The sequence below is a fragment of the Chaetodon trifascialis genome, chromosome 23, assembly GCF_039877785.1.
Source record: "Chaetodon trifascialis isolate fChaTrf1 chromosome 23, fChaTrf1.hap1, whole genome shotgun sequence".
NCBI lineage: Eukaryota > Metazoa > Chordata > Actinopteri > Chaetodontiformes > Chaetodontidae > Chaetodon > Chaetodon trifascialis.
In genome coordinates this window covers 3,281,491-3,300,855 of record NC_092078.1, presented here as the reverse complement: position 1 = coordinate 3,300,855, position 19,365 = coordinate 3,281,491, and the positions used below count along the sequence as shown (strand labels likewise).

The 19,365-nt window shown below is 48.1% G+C and overlaps 1 protein-coding gene across 1 annotated transcript in view; it reads left to right on the top strand.

The window, feature by feature from the left end:
- The window catches only part of exoc6b (exocyst complex component 6B), a 72,491-nt gene that overhangs the window by 4,090 nt on the left and 49,036 nt on the right, over positions 1-19,365 (top strand). The window contains exons 2-8 of the mRNA XM_070993086.1: positions 3,503-3,668; positions 3,757-3,804; positions 3,899-3,989; positions 4,088-4,133; positions 4,983-5,187; positions 13,319-13,501; positions 16,430-16,498. Of these exons, the coding sequence (XP_070849187.1) occupies positions 3,503-3,668; positions 3,757-3,804; positions 3,899-3,989; positions 4,088-4,133; positions 4,983-5,187; positions 13,319-13,501; positions 16,430-16,498 (808 nt within the window). The remainder of the gene's footprint in view (positions 1-3,502; positions 3,669-3,756; positions 3,805-3,898; positions 3,990-4,087; positions 4,134-4,982; positions 5,188-13,318; positions 13,502-16,429; positions 16,499-19,365) is intronic.

The window sequence follows — 19,365 nt, the reverse complement described above, 5'->3', positions numbered from 1 at the left end:
CTGTGTTCGTCTGCGGCTGAGCTCACCTCAAGGTGCGCTGCACGCCGCGTCGGCCAATCTAATCAGTCCGCTCCAGCCATGCTGCTGCAAACAAGACAAACCCCAGTCAACAACTTCATGAAGCTCCCTCTGTGTGTGTGTGTGTGTGTGTGTGTGTGTGTGTGTGTGTGTGTGTGTGTGTGTGTGTGTGTGTGTGTGTGTGTGTGTGTGTGTGTGTGTGTGTGTGTGTGTGTGTGTGTGTGTGTGTTGAACTCCACCCTGCTCGACAGCGTGCAGCTGGTGAGTTTCGTCAGATTTAGCCATTAATGACAGGGAATCTTTGTGTGTGTGCTCATTATGTGGTTTTCTTCTTCATGGCCGTGCAGAATGCTTGTCTCTGATTGGCTGGCAGGCGGTCCTTTGAATAGCATGGGACAGCTCAGACATTTCTATTATGGACAATTAGGTGGTGGTGGTCCTGTGATGCCTCGTCCTCCCTGTGTTTTAAAGGCCATGAGGGTCCCGCCGTGCTCCTGGTGGTACCTGATGAGTTTCAGTCGTCTGTCTGAAACCTGGTTGGGATTTGTGTCGTCCACACCTGTTGGTCCTCTGATGTCGGCCATGTTGCTTCTCTCTGAGTGGAGCGCTGTCACCTTGAAGACATTTAGCACGGCCTGAAGACTGTGTGTGTCTGGAGGGTTGCACTAGTGAGGGATTGGAGGGAGTGACTTGCCACAAGCCTGTTACAGCCCACACACACACACACACACACACACACACACACACCCTGCTGAATCATCAGTCTCCACTTGGCACACACACACACTCACACACACATATCCATTCATACACACTTGGGTTGGTGTGCTCATCATAAGCGGGTTAAGATCCTATTTAACCAGCTGTTGAGCAGCCAGCAGTCCCCAGACACACACACACATACACACACACACACACACACAGCTGTGTACAATGATGTCATGACTTTCTTGAACGTCTTCCTGTCCGTCCTCCTTGCTCTCTGACTTTTCTAAATCCATCCAGTCAGCCATCTTTTCCTCCTCTTCCTCCTCTCAAGTCCTGCATCCCTCCTGCTGTTTCCCCCTCTTTCTCGCCCTCCATCGCTCTTTCTTCCTCTGCTTTCTATGTACTTATGAAGGACAAGAGCAAAGTGTGTCTGTAGATGTTTACTTTGATGTAAAATTGGGAGTCATTTATATCCATTTAGCTCACATTTTAGATGCAAAACAGTTTGGTGGATATTCATTCATTCGCCCACACAGCTGATGTATGGACACTATAAATACAATGATAGACTGCTGGTCAGTTTGTAGTAGTAAGAGGTTTTTTAACATCTCCTCAGCACCTTAAAAGAGGCAGCTTCACAGTTTCAGAGTTGAGAGACGATGATTGAGATGGTTTCGCTGGACCGTGCTACAGGATAACTCACCGCTAACACACATGCTAACAGCTCATACTGGTTCGCTCCGTCAGGAAGCCGGCTATTGTTTGGAGGCTTCACAGGAGGATGAAGTAACTGCGTCTGTCTCTGCTCAGACGCCGCTGAACCGCAGAAAGCTAATCTGGATTATACATGTTGAGCCACAGTTGTGATACACACACTCGTCATCAAAACCAAGAGTATTATGATAATAATAAGCATGCTCTCCTCTGGTTTTCATTTGCTGTATTAATATCATTTCTGTTTATTTTAGCAGCGAGTGACCTGGTTGAGTAACTCGTTGTTTGCTGAAGGCCGTGGTCCTTCAGACTGTGGATACACAAAGCTTCTCGTAGCTCACTGCATTAATTTTAGATGTGTGGCTCGTTTCTATGAGTGTCTTTGTCCGGTGTGTGTGTGTGTGTGTGTGTGTGTGTGTGTGTGTGTGTGTGTGTGTGTGTGTGTGTGTGTGTGTCTCTAAAGAAAGCACTTTGTGGCGTCAGACCTGCTCTCTATTGTACAAGCCGGGCATTTCCTGGTCAACATGAGGAAGGGTGGTGGATTCGAGCCATACACAGGTGTGTGTGTGTGTGTGTGTGTGTGTTGTTTTGGAAGGGAGAAAACACAGGAAGAACTGTGATCACTAATACAGAGAAGGCTTGTACACAGAAATACTGCCGTGTTTCGAAGGAGACGTGTTGAAACTTTTAGTTTTGTGGGTTCTTGGTGGTTTCTTGACTGACAGGCAGACATCCCACGAAACCAGTTTATTAATCTTTCTATCTCTGGAGACATATTTGACTTTGTGAAGGTTTGTTTCTTAGCTGGCTTACTGTGAGTGATGTTTGCTGCCAGTCGCACCTCCTCACTTCCTTTGTGTACATGGTGAACGGCTGCGTTTATATTATGCTTTTCTGCTCTTACCGACCACAACACCAGCCAGCATTCACCCATTCACACACTCAGGGGGAACGACGGCCACAAGGAGCTAGCTGCTGGCTGTGGCTACGGAGGAGGGAGGGAGGGACACTTTGTGACGCCCCAATAAGGTCAGCTGCAGGGAGACGTGCCGACACAGCCACAGCCCCCCTAGCCAGGACATCTCTGGGTAGGGGGGCTGTGGCTGTGTCGGCCACACGTCAGTGAAAGGTGGCGCCAGCTGACGACCCTGCAGCTGACCCTAACTGCACCGGAGGAGGTGTGAGGGCAGGTTCACATCTCTGGGAAACATGAACAAATATCTGAAATGTGAGTAAATCAACTCTTCAGCTGTGCTCCAGTTTCATACGACCTGAGCTGCAGCCTGAGCAGGTGTTTTATCTGAAGATAAGAGTGGAAAAGCATAAAAAGCCTGTACGCACAGTAAAAACGCTGCTTTTCACTGTGCTGTTCCACAATGTGATATCATAACTGGACCCTGCTGTGGTTTGTGGCTGCTCCGACCTGAGACCGTACAGAAATAAGTGTTGAAATATCGCCCTCTGGTGGATGCATTTTGTAGATGCACTCACTCCACAGCTGGATGCCCCCCCCACCCCTCTGCCTCTGTTTCATCCTTGTTCCTCTTGAGTAGCTAAACAATGTACAGCATCGCTGAAGAAGCAGTAAACTGCTCTTCAAGTTAGCAACTTCTTTTCATTTTGACTTCTCCTCCACCTCTTCATGCCTCTCCTCCATCTTTCCTCTGTCTCGATGACATAATGGGGTTTTCTGTAATTACTTTGTCGTACCTTCTGTGATGATTTAATCATCCAGTGAGGCTGTTTGTAACACATCGAAATAAATGGCTGAAACTGGATTTTAATGTTGCAGCTGATGCCACATTGAAGTCTGTAGGTGGAGTAAATATTTCTTTAAATTCAGTGAAGCATCATTGTTGAGTTTAAAGTCTTAAAAAAAAATGTAGACAATGGAATAATATGAGTATTATTATAAAGATTCAGGCAAAAAAAGCTGGAAAAATCAAGTTTTTAGGTGTAAAATCAAAATTTGCCAAAGCGTATCTCAGACTTCGAGGATTTAAAAAGAAGGTAAATGTCCCGCCGTCCTCTCACCCGCTGTCCTCTCTGTCTTTGCGTCCAGGTCGGTGTACGACGGTCAGGAACATGGCCTCTTCATGGAGAAGCTGGACGCCCGGATCAGAAACCACGACCGAGAGATCGAGAAGATGTGTAACCATCACTTCCAGGGCTTCGTCGACTCCATCACAGAGCTGCTCAAAGTCCGAGGGGAGGCGCAGAAACTCAAGGTGAGGAGGGACGAGGAGGACGGAGGCGCTGCGTCACAAGACTCTCATCCTCCAAACTCTTCTCTCATTCGTTGTTTCTCTCTCTCAGAGTCAGGTGATCGACACCAACAGGCGTCTTCAGGAAGATGGCAAAGAGGTGAGTTGGCATAAATATCAATTCTGTCCAATCGGGACGTCTTTCTTCTTAACCCACCCATGCTCTCTTCGCCTCCTCTTCCTCCTCTTTCTAGCTCACCAGCTCCATGGAGGAGCTCAAACAGTGTCGAGTACAGCAGAGGAACATCGCGACCACCATCGACAAACTGGCGCACTGCCTGCCAGGTAACGCCGACCGGAGCGTGAGATGCACGCAAACATGGCTGCCAGCATAAAACATTCGCAGAAATGTCACGTTTGCTTCATCTCTGTGTCTTCCTCAGTGCTGGAGATGTACAGCAGACTTCAGGAGCAGATGAGGGCGAAAAGGTGCGTTACACCTGGCTTCTCTTAAATCCAAACACCTTTAGTTTGAGTATGTGAAGCTGCAGATAAAGGTTTGTCAAATTTGATGAAAAAGCAGCGAAGGAGGCGGCCTGAGCTGATGAGCAGATGGTGGAAAGTTTGACAGACTGATGGAAAAATATACGTCTTCAGTGAAACATTAAAGATGATCTTTGCAGCGACAGGAGGCAGCAAGCTAAGCGTGTTTTTTTAAGGTTGTTATCCCGACATGTTACAGATGTGTGATGAACATATGCGTTTGAGGATTAACTGCATGAGTAAATATTGACTGTCGTTCCTTCACCTGCGGCCACTAGGTGGAGCAAGAGCGCTTGGCACAGAGGCGCCGCTGCCTCAGTCTTTCCCCCCTCCCTGCCCTTGGCCTGACCTGTAGACAGAAGTCTGGTTGGTCATAAATTTGTCATTTGTTTGTGTGTGTTTCTACTTCTCTCTGTCCTGTGGCTGCTGCGCTCTCAGAGAGCAGCGAGAGGTCAGCCAGCAGCCAGAGAAAGTGTGTGAGTGATGCAGTGGAGTGAGGCGGAGTGAGGCGTTCGGGGGATATTGTATTGTCAAAGATCCCTGAGGTGTATCTGAGCGTGTTTGTTTCTGCGTGTGTGTGTGCTCGTGTTTGTCTTTGTGTGTTTTCTGCTCGCTTTTCGTCATGCGTCTGACAGGCAGGACGTTACTTTACTGCTGCGTGTCTGTTAGCGTCAGAGGTGAAAGACCGGCGAAAACCAAATGTGATCAGGTTTAAAGTGAGCTCATAAGAAATCAGTCGACTGTATGATTGAGTAAATAATGCGAGTGGACCTTTTCACATGCTTTGTGTGTTAGGTACTACCCGGCGCTGCGAACGTTGGAGCAGCTGGAGCACACATGTCTTCCCAGGGCCGGTCAGTACCGCTTCTGCTCCATTATGGCCGAAAACATCCCCAAACTGAGGATCCAGATCCGGGACACGGCCATGTCGCAGCTGAGAGACTTCCTGGAGAGCATCCGGAAGCACTCAGACAAGATAGGAGAGACCGCCATCAAGCAGGTACACAAATACACACACACAGACACACACACACACACGCAGTTGGCTGATGCATCGCTAAAAGAGGATTCACACGCCTGTAACATTTTTCCATCAGTGGAAAATGCATCAAAAGAGTTTCCAGTAATCCTGATGTAAAAGCATTTGTTCCATCCCACAATGTTCCAGGACAGGACAAGATAGGACACACATCCTCTCCTTCAGACGCACACACGCTGGCAGCACTGAGTCTGCAGCCGTGCCTGATGCTCGTGCACGGCGGTGCTGTGAGCTGAATGCTAGCATCGCTGTGCTAACGCGCTCACAGTGACAGCGCGAGTCATAGTTTAGCATGTTAGCACGTTAGCATTTTCAGATCAACACATTCGTTTTGCAGGTTTTTGGTCGGAAACCTGATGCGTTTTAACCTGATGAGGGCGCTAGAGGAAAAGTCAGAGTATCACAGAAGTCATTGCAGTTCATCCTGAGGGGGAAATTAAATTGTCTACCAAATTTCATGGCGGTCCATCTCAAGGTTGTAGAGATATTTCGGTCTGGACCAACGAACGCTGCCATCGCTGGAGCTTCGCTGCTGGCATGGCTACAAATCCTCTACCTCATGTTCTGTTGTCAGTGTTCCCAGAGGATAATCCTTCAAATAGATATTGTAATGTGTGTGTGTGTGTGTGTGTGTGTGTGTGTGTGTGTGTGTGTGTGTGTGTGTGTGTGTGTGTGTGTGCTACCTGTGTGTACTAACATCAGTACATTTATATGTGTGTGTATATTTGTGTGTGTATCTGCTGATAAGGGCTGCACAGTGTTACTGGCTCTTGTACAGCAATTGTTTTTTGTTCTCCATCATGTCTTTCTCTCTCTCTGTTAATCAGAAGCAGCCTGTGTGTGTGTGTGTGTGTGTGTGTGTGTGTGTGTTGCTCTGTGGTTCCACTGCCAGTAAACAAGCATGTAGGCGCTGCAGGAGACGCCGTGGCTTGTCAATGAACATGCACACGCACACACACACACACACACACACACACACACACACACACACACACACACACACACACACACACACACACACACACACACACACACACACACGCAGAGTGCTTTTCAGCACTTACCTAATTGTTTTTCTGTTTTCCAAGGCCAAGGAAGTTATATATGAGTGTCTGTTTGTGTGTTTTGTGTTCTCTTGCGGTGTCCATAGCTCAAAGTGAGGCCTCTTGTTTATTTGTGTGCCTCCATTATTTGGGGAATGTCGTTCCATGGGATTTCAGGATGAAGGGGTGGGATGGGAATGAGGAAGGAGAGGTTGACGACAGACATATGAGCGGATGGAGACTCTGAGAAAAGTGGCTGCACAGTCTCTGGTGTAGTAATCACGACTTCCTCTGTTTACATGGTAACTGATACATAAGATCCATACCTTAGACATGCTGCATCCCCAGTTTGTCCCATTCGTTCTGCAAATTGCTCCCAATGGCTAGACTGGCACCTGGCATGGTAGCTCACTGCCAGCAGTGTGTGGATGAGATTTGACAGATTAGCTGTGTGAGTTGTGATTCAGGACTTCCTGTGTGCAGAGAAACGTCTTAACGAGACACTGACACAGCTTCGTCCAGGTGGAAATGAATCTGTAGTGTTACATCCTGAAGGTGTCGGCTTTTAAAGGAAGTCCATGTTGATATAAAAAGGCCGTGGACTGGTGGTTGTTGGTAGCTGCATTTGTTCAAGCTGAATATACACTCTGTGGCCACTTTATTAGGTGCAGCTGTACACCTGCTCGTCATTGTGAATATCTGTTTGTTTTGGTGTGTTTGGAGTGTAGTTGTGCCTAATAAAATGGCCACTGAGTGTAGTGGGCAGCTGTGTTCAGGACTCATGAGCAAAGTTGGTGAAGATGGATGACAGAAAATGTGTTTGTATTAGAGCTGCAGCGATCAGTCGATTCCTGTGATTGTGACAGTACAGAGCAACATGTGCCATGAAGTAGTTTTTTTTTTTTTACCAAAGCTGGGGTTTTGATTGGTTTGCGTGGTCAGCCTGATCACAAAAGCTGGTCCTCATTCTTGGACGTGTCCAACATGTTCGAGTGTCCAAGTGTCTCTGAGTATTGCATGTCATCAAAATGTCTTTATATTGCTGGCAGGACATGTCTTCTTTCATCAGACATCAGTGGATGTCAGTTGTCTGTTGGCATTAGATGGTGGTCTGCAGCTCAAACTGTTGACCCCTTATTGAAGTAGAGGGAGTGCTGCTGCATGGACTGTGGGGTCTAATAGCTTCTGTCCTCTAGATGTCACTAGAGGATCATTTCTCACTCCTAATCCAAACCAGTGCTGCTGCTGGTCGACCAGTGAAGGTCAGTGAAGGGAACGAGGGGTCACTGAATGAGTCTATGAGTATGAAGACGATGTGAATTCTATGATTTCACGATCACCTGATCAAAACCCAGCTGAGCACCAAATTCGTGAAGCTTGGAGAGTCTATGACAAGGTGCATTGAAGGTGCTCTGGAGGCCAACACCTTATGAAGACCCTTCAGGTTTTCCTTCAACTTTGGGTCCAAACTGCTTTTCACTGCAGTCAAAGACCTCACTGTGATTAAAATGAAACCACGATGCCAAGTTCTCTCAAAGCTGAGAGAACTCAGTGAAATTTCTCCTCTGATGCAGCACAAGTCCTCCCCACCCCACATCCACACACCCTGAACCCTTCAGTGACCTTCGCTGGGGGGTCCTGGGACCGCAATTTGAGAATCACTGGCACAGAAAATCCACTTGCAGTCACTGAAGAAGCTAACCGCTAACTCTTCTAACCACTAATTACAAGGGAGATTATGGAAACCCCAGCGGTGCAGCAGTCCTGATACTGATACTGGGATTATGGTGGTGTATCACATGTTTGGCGCACAGCGCTCGCACTCAATCAGAAGCCCCCTGAGTGTGTGTGCGTGGACGGACAAATCAGGAGCTCCTCTTCTGTCCTTCCTCTCCTTTGTCCCTCCTTCTTTCTTATCCCACTTCATTTTTCCTGTCTCTCCATCTCCGTCTTGCTCAGACAGCGTGTCTCTCCGCCGCGCTCTGTTCCAAATTAGCTCTAACTCTCTGTACCCGGCCGTCGTTACAGCTCCCTCCACCAAGGATGTGAAAATAAATAGATCTGGGGAAAAGAGGAGGGGATGGAGGGAGGAGATGGAGGAGAGCACAGGGCTTACAATGGAGCTATTGTCTGCTGCCACATGCCCATAGAAGAGGAGGAGGAGGAAGAGGGATGAGGGAGGAAGATGGGTGGAGATGGAGAAAGGTTTGGGAACATACGATGGATGCCGAGGAAAGAGGGAGGTGGAGGTGACAACAGAGATGATGAGGAGGAGAAAGGAAGAAGAGGAAGATGCTGGAAGTAAAGGGAAAGATCAAGGAGGAGGAGGAGGTGAAGATCAAGAAAGGAGGGAAAGGAGAGGAAGAGGGATGAGTGTAGGAAGATGTGAACAGTGGAAGAGAATATTTTGGGGGGGTTTCGACCTTCAGTTGGACGTTCACCTCCTGCTCTCAGATGTTGTGAGGAGCGTTCGTTCGTTTGTTTGTTGGTGTTTTCTAGATGACGCCATTAATGGCAGACAGGTGAAAAAGGAGGTCAGAGGAGGAGAGGGACGAAGTCAGAGGGGAGAAGGACCAGATAGAGGAGAGGAAAGGGAGGAGAGGAGTTGTTCTTTTCAGCTCACATTCGTCATTCCTCCTCCTCCTCCTCCTCCTCCTCCTCCTCCTCCTCTCCTGCTCCGTCACATCATGTTTCCCCCCTCAAGACGTCCGTCTGTCTTTTCCTCTCCTCCTCTCTTTCCATCTCCTCATCTTTCCATCCGCTTCCCTCCCTCCTTCCTCCTCTTGCTCCCCCCGTTTTTTTTCTTTCTTTTATTCACTTTCAGTGAAGTTCAGAGCTTCTGCTGTGTATTCAGTAGTTTCACACACACACACACACACACACACACACACACACACACACACACACACACACACACACACTAATGGGAAACAGATTGTTGGGCCTGTGAAGTGGAGGAAGATTGATTACCTGTATCTAGTTACTGAGCACACACATGCGTGCGTGTGTGTGCGGCGGGGTGGCGGAGGGCACGCGTGGGGCGGCGTATTGAACCATCACAGGGACGATGAACGTAGACGGTTATGGGTCGCTGTGTGTGTTGTGTGTGTCGTCTGCCGAATAATGCTCCGCGGTTCGCTGCCAGCGGACACCATTACTTCTGGCTCGGGGTCCGCCTGCCAGATTGTGATCTATTGTAGGGATGTTCCTGTCCGAGTCGTATAACATGGAGTACTTTTGCTTCTTTGATATTTCTGTTTTACTGCGTGGTACAGCTGTGCGGCGTGCTTTGAGCACACCTCGGCTTGTGTGTCAGACAGACTTGCAGTGTCCTCCTCGAGCAGCGCCGTAGACGTCGTCTTCACCCCCAAAACATGGACAGTTTATTGCACAGAAGTAGCCTTCATGGAGATTTTCCCACTTTGTTTCTTGTACGAATCAAACAAATGAGCTAAAACGTGTGAGTTGATGAGCTTTAGAGGTGCTAACAGGCTGATGTGGTTATTGTTGGACAGAGCCAGGTTAGCTCTTTCCAGTCTTTATGCTAAGATAAGATAAGGTAATGGGCTGCTGGTCTTAGCTCATATTTGCCAGATTTTTTTTAAAATTAGGTACTGTTGCACAAGATATTGCATGCTTGTACCAGCAGGATGTTAAACACAAATCACAGTAGTGCAATAAATGGGCTGTGTGGTCCACCTGCAAAATGACCGAGCAACATTTTTTTTTTCATCCAAAAGTGCTTCCACTCGCTCTCAGTGTGCATGTCATCGATTGGACATGATGCATCAGGAGCACCAGTTTTGTCCTCCTGGTACCTGCAGGTCAATCAGTCATTTTCATAGATCAGGCATTGATAGCAGTCTATAAATAAAGCCCCTGACGGGCCTCTGTTTATCCTGCGGTTTGCTGCTGGACAAAGCTAATGCCTGAAAAGATGCAGGCTTTGCTCCTCTTGTAATAGTCAGAACTGATGTGCATCATCAGTATCAGGTCCATGTTCCAAAGCGCCTCACAAACAGACCAGTGATGGGACTCAAATCATCTCTCTGGACTCGCTCTGTCATTCAGTTAAGCAAACACAAGCTGTTAGAAGTGCCTCGGTTTGCTCAGATCTTGTCATTAAGTATATGTTTTCGGTCTCTCTCTTTTTTGGTGACAAGTTGTTTTGGAAAACAACTCCGCTGCCGGCAGTGATTACTCGCGTCGGGCTTCCCAAAATACGAGCTCTTTTTGAAAAAAACTGCAAATAATCTACGGTCAGTACATAAACCTCCATTTCCTCTTCAGAGGATGCCGTGGACGCCTGTTTTTCACAAATCGTTGCAACTTCCCCACAACAAACAGGCAGTTTAAACCGCTTGTCAACAAGGAGATCACTGCAACTTTGCTCTTTCACTTGTAATTTTTGTCAGTTTCCTCGCTCAGCCCGCAAACGCACACAGAGGACTGCACATTGCCTTGAAGTTTGTCAGCGAAGCCACGCAGCACATATTTATCTCGGGGCTGCCTTGTGGTGTTGCCGCAGTGTAATATCAGATCATTTTGGAAATATTTAGAGTCATTTTGCACTAAACGGATTATATTGTGGCTCTGGTTGTGCTCCTCAGCCCCGGCAGTTTGCGTCCCTGTGCCTCCTCGCTGCCATCTTATTTTCATCTCCTATCTGTCTCCTCTTCACCGCGCTTCCCTCGCTCTTTTCTCCTTCTGCCTCTTCTCCCTAATGTCCCGTTCGCCGCACTCTGCCTGCTTCTTTTTCCCATGTTTTCTCCCTCTTTGCTGATGGGATTGTGCGCAACAGATGACGCACATTCCTGCACTTGAGCCTCGAGTGCCACCCCCGAGGAGAAAGGCGACAAAAGACGGAGTCAAATAGGTTCCTATTCGCAGCACAGTTTAGTATTATGCGACGAGTGCGGGTGAATGGCGGCGTGAGTGTGTGCACAGCATTCCTCAAAACAGACATCCACCTGCTGAAGACCGCCGAAGCGCCAGTTTCGACCGCTAAGTGGAATTTCCTGACGTAGGTGCTGACGTCAGTATCTGCGGCGTCGCACGCTGTCGGAAAGATGCTCCTCTGTGTCGTCCGCCGCCTCCCTCGTGTCTGCCTTTCATGGCTTATGTCTTTTGAGGGCTCGTTATGTTAATTTGCGTGTGGAAAGAAAGAAAAAGGCCATATGAGGGATGAGAAAGGAATGGAGGGAAAGTGTTGCTGACCCAAACAAGACTCTTCGCTTTGTGTGTTTGAGGTCTGCGCCGCCTCTCTTTTTTCTGGTAGATTTCGTGAGTTTTGGTTGTTTGATTCTTCGGGGCTCGCCGTTTGCTACCCGTCCTTCTTTCTTGAAAAGCGAGGGCACAGCTTGGCACATTTCTTCCCTGCAGAGGAACGAGACTTTCCACTGTTGTGATTGTTTGTGTATTATATGACTCATTCGTCTTGGAGGTGTGTGTGTTTGTGTGTGTGTGTGTGTGTGTGTGAGTGTGTGTGGGCATTAGATCAAAGATGGCATTGTTTTCTCCCACCATCACTGATATTGTGTTCTTCCGGGTTTGTGCATATCCACCCTCCTATGAACACCAGTTTTTCTCATTACCGTTGTCATTAAAGGCACAAATCAAGGCGCTCGAAGTCTCTGACGCATCTATTGACGTCCTTATCGACAGATTTAAGTTGGCGAGGTAGGCTACGTGCTGGCGCCGGCGAGCTGAGGAAGCTGCCGCATTCACGTAGCTTTTCAAAAGGAGCTGAGGCGGATCTGGGTGTGGATGGAAAGATGCACTCAGCTCAGATCTGAGGGGGTTTTTCCCCCCCGTCACAAGGTTTTCCCACAGAAATATTTTGGTGGCCCGGCTGTGAACGAGCCTTGGCGTTGGGATGATTTGGCGGCCATTGGTGAACGAATCCAAGAAATCGCCAAAACCCAAACACAGTACGGACTGAAACACGTCCTGTCAGTCACCTCCACAGAAAATGATGCGTCCCTCTTGAAAGAGTTGGGAGGAGGGCTCGGCCCTCTCTGCAGACAGTGTTTTCATTCTGTGTTGGATACCAAAACTTCCTGTTTGATTCTTTTTATTTTTAGTGCTCCTGGTCCGACGCTGCCCCAGAGGGAGCGAATGCATCATTTCCCACAATACCCTGTTTTCCCCACATGGTTTCAGAGACAGGACACACTTTGCATCAGATGTTGCGTTACACATCGCATTGTTCTGTGGAAAACTGCGCTGGATTTCCATTTCCTGCTGTCTTTGTCCCACCTTCTGCTCAGTGTCTGTATTTTGGGAAACTTCACTGATAAGATGATCGCTCAGACGACAGCTGAGATACTCGCGTAGATACGACCATTTAAACGAAGGTTTTAACAGCCAGAAGCGCAGGTCAAACATGGAAGTCATCTTTAAAGTGCGCTTTGTTTTTGCTTTCTTTGGTTTCTCTGGACTCTTCATCCTTCCTGTTCTTCCCTTCCTGTCTTGCTGTTTTCCCTCTGGTATATTCTTTGGGGCTTTGGTGAATCACTTTTATAGGTCATTTCCACGGGTGTTTTCGTGGGACAAGGAGTGGCAGGTTTTACTCAAAGGTCTCGACCGGTGACCTCATTACACCATCCGCAGTTTCAAAGCTTTTCCTGAAACTCTTAAAAACGGGAATCGTGCAAATGCGAGGCGTTACTGCTCGCACGCCCAGGAGGATTTGCATGTTGTTTTCTTGACAGAAGCTGCATTTCCCTTTTGTTTGCTGGTGTATTTTTTGATTTCTGTGCATCCCTCGTACAAAGTGTGACACGTTACAGTGGAGTCTGCCTGCAGAAGGTGTGTCTTTGTTATCAGTGAACATCTGGTTTTGGTGTCAGACCCTGAAAATCAAAGAGACTCGGCTGCTGTGAAGTTGCGCCAAAACCTAAATGCAACAAGTTCCCCTTCCTCTTCTGTGGCTTTTGAAAAGTGTTCTGGGAAATGTAGGAAAAACACAGGTTCAGGGAGAGAAGCTACAAAACCACGTCCAGCGTCTGTTTGACTGTTGTCTGTCTGTGTGTCTCTCTGCGCTCCAGGCCCAGCTGCAGCGCTCGCTGGACAGCTCCGTCTCCACGCAGCCCAGGGCTCTGATTGGCCGACGCGGCAGGAAGGAGGCGGCAGCGGGTGCGGGGACGGACAGCCGAGGACAGGGTGGCAGTCCGGTGTCGGAACAGGACTCTGGCATCCTGGATGTGGAGGATGAAGAGGAGGATGATGAAGTGAGAAAAGTGCAACCACACACACGAACACATGAAAGCAGGTGACCTTTAGTCTCCAACATCAGTCTGACCCACGTCCATCATCCCGTCCATCTCTGATTGGTTGGTCCTGATCAAACCTTTGACGGGTTTGAACCTGCTCTAAAGCCTGATAATCTTCTTACTTACTGTCGCTTTCTCTTTGGTTTTTCTCCATTTCCAGTCACTTTTCTTTCATCTCGTCCTTCTTTGTGTCCTTTCTTTCCCTTGAATTGTCTTTCCTTTCCTTTCCTTTCCTTTCCTTTCCTTTCCTTTCCTTTCCTTTCCTTTCCTTTCCTTTCCTTTCCTTTCCTTTCCTTTCCTTTCCTTTCCTTTCCTTATAAACCTCTTCCACCTCTAATTGGTGCATTCTTATGTCTAGTGGTCTGTTGGTCTGAGGTGGGGTTTGGTGAATTTGTGGTTGATCTAGAGCAGCACTTAGTCCATGTAACCCACCTGAGCCCCTTTCTGAACACTCAGACTCACCTTTAAGCGACTGTCATGCCTCAGCTGTGTTTATACAGTTGCTTATGCAGTTCCAGTGTGTCGGATTCAGAGCAGAGATGTAATATAATATTCAAAGTTATGTTGTCGTTAGTGTGTAATGTGTTGTTTTGTTTACTTTGAATGAGCGCTTTATATCTGCAGAGGGAGCAGGTCCTCTACCACAGAGTCCGCCACATTTTACCATTTCATGTTTCTGTAATTTCTGGAAGAGATTTCAGTGAAACTTCAGGAGGTGACACTGCTTCATTTCAGCCACAAAAATCTAAGAAACGCGGCCGCAGTTACACCAGTTTGAAGACGAGCTGGCCGTTTGAGTCCTTCAGTAACATGTTTACAGACTGTTCAGAAGACGAACTTGTAGAATATCGGTCATTAATGCAAAACGGACAGAAAACATTTCGGCACTGAACTCTTGAAGCCATCCCTCGCGGGATCAGAAGTCCTTTTTGCAGCCCTTGTTGTTCACACTCAAGGAAAGCCAAATACAATGAAGCTGAAGAGAATAGAGCTGAACTTGTCACCCCTGTGCTACCATTCTGTTTTAAGGTCCCTGTCGTCCCCTCGGCTTATTTACGTCCTGTAAACTTGACTCAACCCTCTTCACGGGAAGACCTTGGCTCGAACAAAGGCCTGACCCCGCGGCCAGCAGGGTTACGACCGCGTTGGCGCCGATGGTTGGCATCGCCGCAGCCGTCGTCTCCTCACGCCATCCCTGCCCCTGCCATGTCTTTCCCTTTCCTCCCCTTCCCTTCATTTACAGTCGTCCCCCTGTGTCTCCGTATCCTCTCCTCCCTTGCTGCCTTTGTTCTTCTTTTCTTGGCCTTTTTCTTACCTTCACTGTCTCTTACCTTCACTAACTCTTGTTCACTTTTACACCTTTTTTTTCACACTTTCCCATCATCCCATCCCTCTCTTTCATGTCACCTCTGCCTGTTTTTTCTCTCATTCATTTCCAGCCTTTAAACTTTAAATTCCATGTACCTGCTTGTGTCTCTCCTTTCTCTTTGTCCTCTGTGTCCCTCCTCTGCCTCCACCTCTGCCTTTAAGTGCTGTGACTCTTTGTGTGTTCGCATTGTTTCAGGACTGTGTGTGTGTGTGTGTGTGTGTGTGTGTGTGTGTGTGTGTGTGTGTGTGTGTGTGTGTGTGTGTGTGTGTGTGTGTGTGTGTGTGTGTGTGTGTGTGTGTGTGTGTGCGTGTGTGCGGTTACATCAAAGCTGGCATTGTGCTGCGCCTCCAATGATTTTTACAGAAAGCAAACTTTCCAGAGGGCAAGAGGGCACATGGTTTTAGTGTGTGTGTGTGTGTGTGTGTGTGTGTGTGTGTGTGTGTGTGTGTGTGTGTGTGTGTGTGTGTGTGTGTGTGTGTGTGTGTGTGTGTGTGTGTGTGTGTGTTAAAATGGGTAAATTGCCACTGTGTTGTTCTCCGGAAGACAGAGGATGTGGGTAGAGAGGAAGGCCTGGAATGTGGGATGGTTAGACGGAGGGATGGATGGAAAGAAAGGAGGCATGAACGGCTGGTGACACTGTCAGAAGACGAAGTAATGAAGTGCTGCAGGACGCTTTGCTCGTCTCTCTCTTTGTGCTTCTATGTCTCTCTGTCAACTACTGTGAAACTCAGCCAATGTTTATTCCAAAAAAATGACGCAACTGATTAGCGAAAACATAAATAAAGTGATAAAAGCTTGTCAAGAAAGAGAGACTGGAACTTATTTCACAAACAAAACTGTTTGTCTAATAGATTGTTTGCAATTACGTGACGTTAAATTCAGACGGAGGGCAGGAAGTGAAAACCATAGTGGACGAGATGGAGGAAAGTTCACTGTGCTAGTTTAGATGAAACTATGAGAGAAAATCAGAACGTATGTCGTACGTCACCCTTGCATTGGATCATGGCTAAACAAGACAGGGTACATTATTTATCTGAAACCGTTAACGCTAATGTGTAGTCGTGTTGCTTTTAGCTATTACTTTAAAACAATAGCTAATGTTACACCATTTCCACCATTATCAACTCGACTCCTCCTGACCGCAGACAGTTAACAAGCATTTTCTGGTATTTTTCAGTCAATGTTTCACTCTTATGAACAACAACTGTTGGTACTCGATAAAAGCTTCTTGTGGTTTCTCGGTTTGATCGATTCGAGCAATCGTAAACGATGCAAAACATCAACATTTCAGTGTGTTTTGTAGAGCTTCCTATGCAGAAAATCACTTCCTGCCCTCCATCAAAAGAGCGACATGATGTCATCTGCAAACAAACTCTTAGTGTTTGCTCTGTGAACATGTTTAAAGAAAAATAGTGGATAAAGAAAAAGGCTGAATATGAGAAAAGAGTCGTGAGCAGTGAAGCAGCTGAACTTCTCGTGTTTTGTTCGTCCAGCCTGATTAATGTTTCTCTGTGCAGGTCCCGGGAGCTCACGACTTGGTGGACTTCTCTCCAGTTTACCGCTGTCTGCACATCTACACTGTGCTGGTGAGTCAGTCCTCTCCACAGCGTTCATCTGTCGCTTGTGTTGTTTCATCCTCAGCGTGATCCACGAGCACTTCAGCACACGTGAACGAGCGTGAACGGCCTGTTTGATGACGATGAGCTCTCACCGCCAGTCGGTCCTGCTAACATGCACACATGGCTGACTGAAGTAACAATGATCTGTGGTGCAAATCCAGTTTTGATGCTTTTTAATCAAGGAGACATGAGCCCAAATTCAAAACTTCTGATTCCTGTTTGACTCAGTGATGAGTTTAAGTGGTGGTGAGCATGAGGGACATGTGGGAGGAAGTCTTCTGTCATGTGTAGATACGATTTTAGATATCAGCATATATTTTCTGGAAACAGCTGCTAGATGAAGTTCTACACTTGACGTATTTATTGATTTATTATTATGTTATCAGGATCAGGAAACGGTTCATTATGCTACACTTTCGCATACAAGGAATTTGCCGCAGTTGGGGTCTATAAACAAACTTTAGAAATGCACCGATCCTTTAAATCCAACACTGCCGTAAAGCGCTCCTGTTAATGAATTTGCATGCATTTCCATAATGAGCTAATACAACCAGAGACATCAAAGGAGGCACCGCCGTGGTTACAGTCCCTGATTGGTGACGATCTCACAGTGTTCAGAGTGTGGTCACGTCGCCCAAACGAGGAGCGTTACCGCAGGCTGTGTACAGAGGTATATGATGCTGTAAGACGAGGCCTCCGGCTCCAGCCTGGCTTCACTCCAACCACTGCTGCGCGTGTGTGTGTGTGTGTGTGTGTGTGTGTGTGTGTGTGTGTGTGTGTGTGTGTGTGTGTGTGTGTGTGTGTGTGTGTGTGTGTGTGTGTGTGTGTGTGTGTGTGTGTGTGTGTGTGTGTGTGTGTGTGTGTGTGAGAGAAAGAGAGAACGCGTGTGTCTCATCTCAGTTAAAGTGAAAGCGACGTGGGTGTAGGTGTTGACTGGCCATGACTGGCTTAGTTGCACATTTGGGGTGTGTTTGTGTGTGTGCGCGCGCGTGTGCGTCTATAAGTGTGCGTGTGTGCGTGTATGTGTGTGCAGGCCTGTCGGAGCTGTGACCGGGCCAACACGACCAGAGGGTCGGCTGTTTCTGTTCAGTGTGTGTGTGTGTGTGTGTGTGTGTGTGTGTGTGTGTGTGTGTGTCTGGGGGGCTCTCTGGCAGGGGGACAGGAAGTGCATGAACTTTGACAGGAAGGAGAAAATGAACGGGCAACAAGAGCGATGAAGGGGGGAGCAGAAAGGGAGAGTGAGGTTAGAGAAAGGGTAAAGGGGGCGAGATGATGGAAGGAGTGAAGGAGGAGAAGAGTGAGCGAGGGTGGGAGGGAGCAGGGAGGGGATGGAGGAGAGGAGAGAGGTCAGAAAAGTTGAAAAGGGTGAGAAGCAGGACGTTTTGTGGTGGTGAGAGAGGGAGGGAAGAAGGGAGGAAGACTTGATGAAATGATAGGAAGATGAAGAGAACAGGGATGGAGAGGAGGAAGGAATGTGGTGAAATGAAGAGCAATAAGAGGAGAAGAGAGAGGGAGTAGCAGAAAATGACCAGAAGGAGAAAAACGACGAACAAGTGGGAATGATAGGACGAGAGGAGGGAGGGTAAAGGTCAGCTGAGGCGCAGCGGCGGCGTTTACAGGAAGGAGAGAGGAGAGAGTGAATCGGCCACGGAGCGATAAGGAGTGAAGAGGAGGGGGGAAGAAAGGAGGGAGGTCAGGGGGAGGTTAAAGGGGCAAAAACAGGAAGACGAGGGTGAAAACACAACACAGAGGGAGAGAGATTAGAGAGAGGGGTAACTCCAGGGGCGGGAGGAGGGGGGAGGAGGGGGGAGGAAGAAAATGAAGGATGGAGACGGAGAGGAGAGATTGAAGGATGAGAGACGCAGGAGGAGGGAAAGGAGTGCGTTCTGTCTCGGGAAGGTGTTGAAAGGTCTGACCTCCTCACCTCAGAGGTCAGCCTCGCTCGCTCGCTCACTCGCTCCTCTCTGCCTCGCTCTCTCACACACGCACACACACACACTCGGCTGAAACTGTTTTATCCATTAAAGCGGTGTCACAGCGGTTTGAGTGACAGGCCGCTGGGCAGAGACGTGGATTCACCATTAGGAAAGAAAACCAGCATGTCCAGCACAGTTTGCTGTACTGGGCAGGGGGCTTGACTGGAAAATCCTGTACACGCACACACACACACACACACACACACACACACACACACACACACACACACACACACACACACACACACACTTTAATTGTGAAATGAGAGCGACTCACACAGGCAGTAACATTCATTTATTTTTCTAGCAAACCTGGATGTGGAATCCCATTTGCAATCAAGACCACCACATTCTCCTCCGTCCATTCTCTCCCTCCGTCTCCTCCGTCTCCTCCTCTTTTCCTCGTTTAAACCCCGCGATTTTCCAGCCGTAGCCGAGCAACGTCGGGCCGAACAATCCTCCTTTGTTGCCCTCGCACACGTAATGCGGACAGAGTTGTGATCAATGTAAACATGAGCCTGAGGTCCAGGACGCGGAGCAGAGGGGAGGTGAGGAGAGGGAGGCGGCAGCCAGCCCATCTGACCGGAGCGCTGAGCTGCTCCACAGCGAGCCAGCTGCAGCTATTCTTAACCATTTAAAGGTGCACGATGCAGCGACGATCACTTACTGTTGGTTGATATTCAGCTGGGTGCCACCAGAAGGCGCTAGCTGCTACTGCAGGAATGCTGCATTTTGTTGTAATGGATAAATACTTTAGCATGCTAATGAAGCTAACTGTCAGCGCCTACCTGTCTCAATTCACTATATTTGTGTTTTTCCTCTTGGATATGTGTCGCTCAGGGTCTGGCACCTGTCACC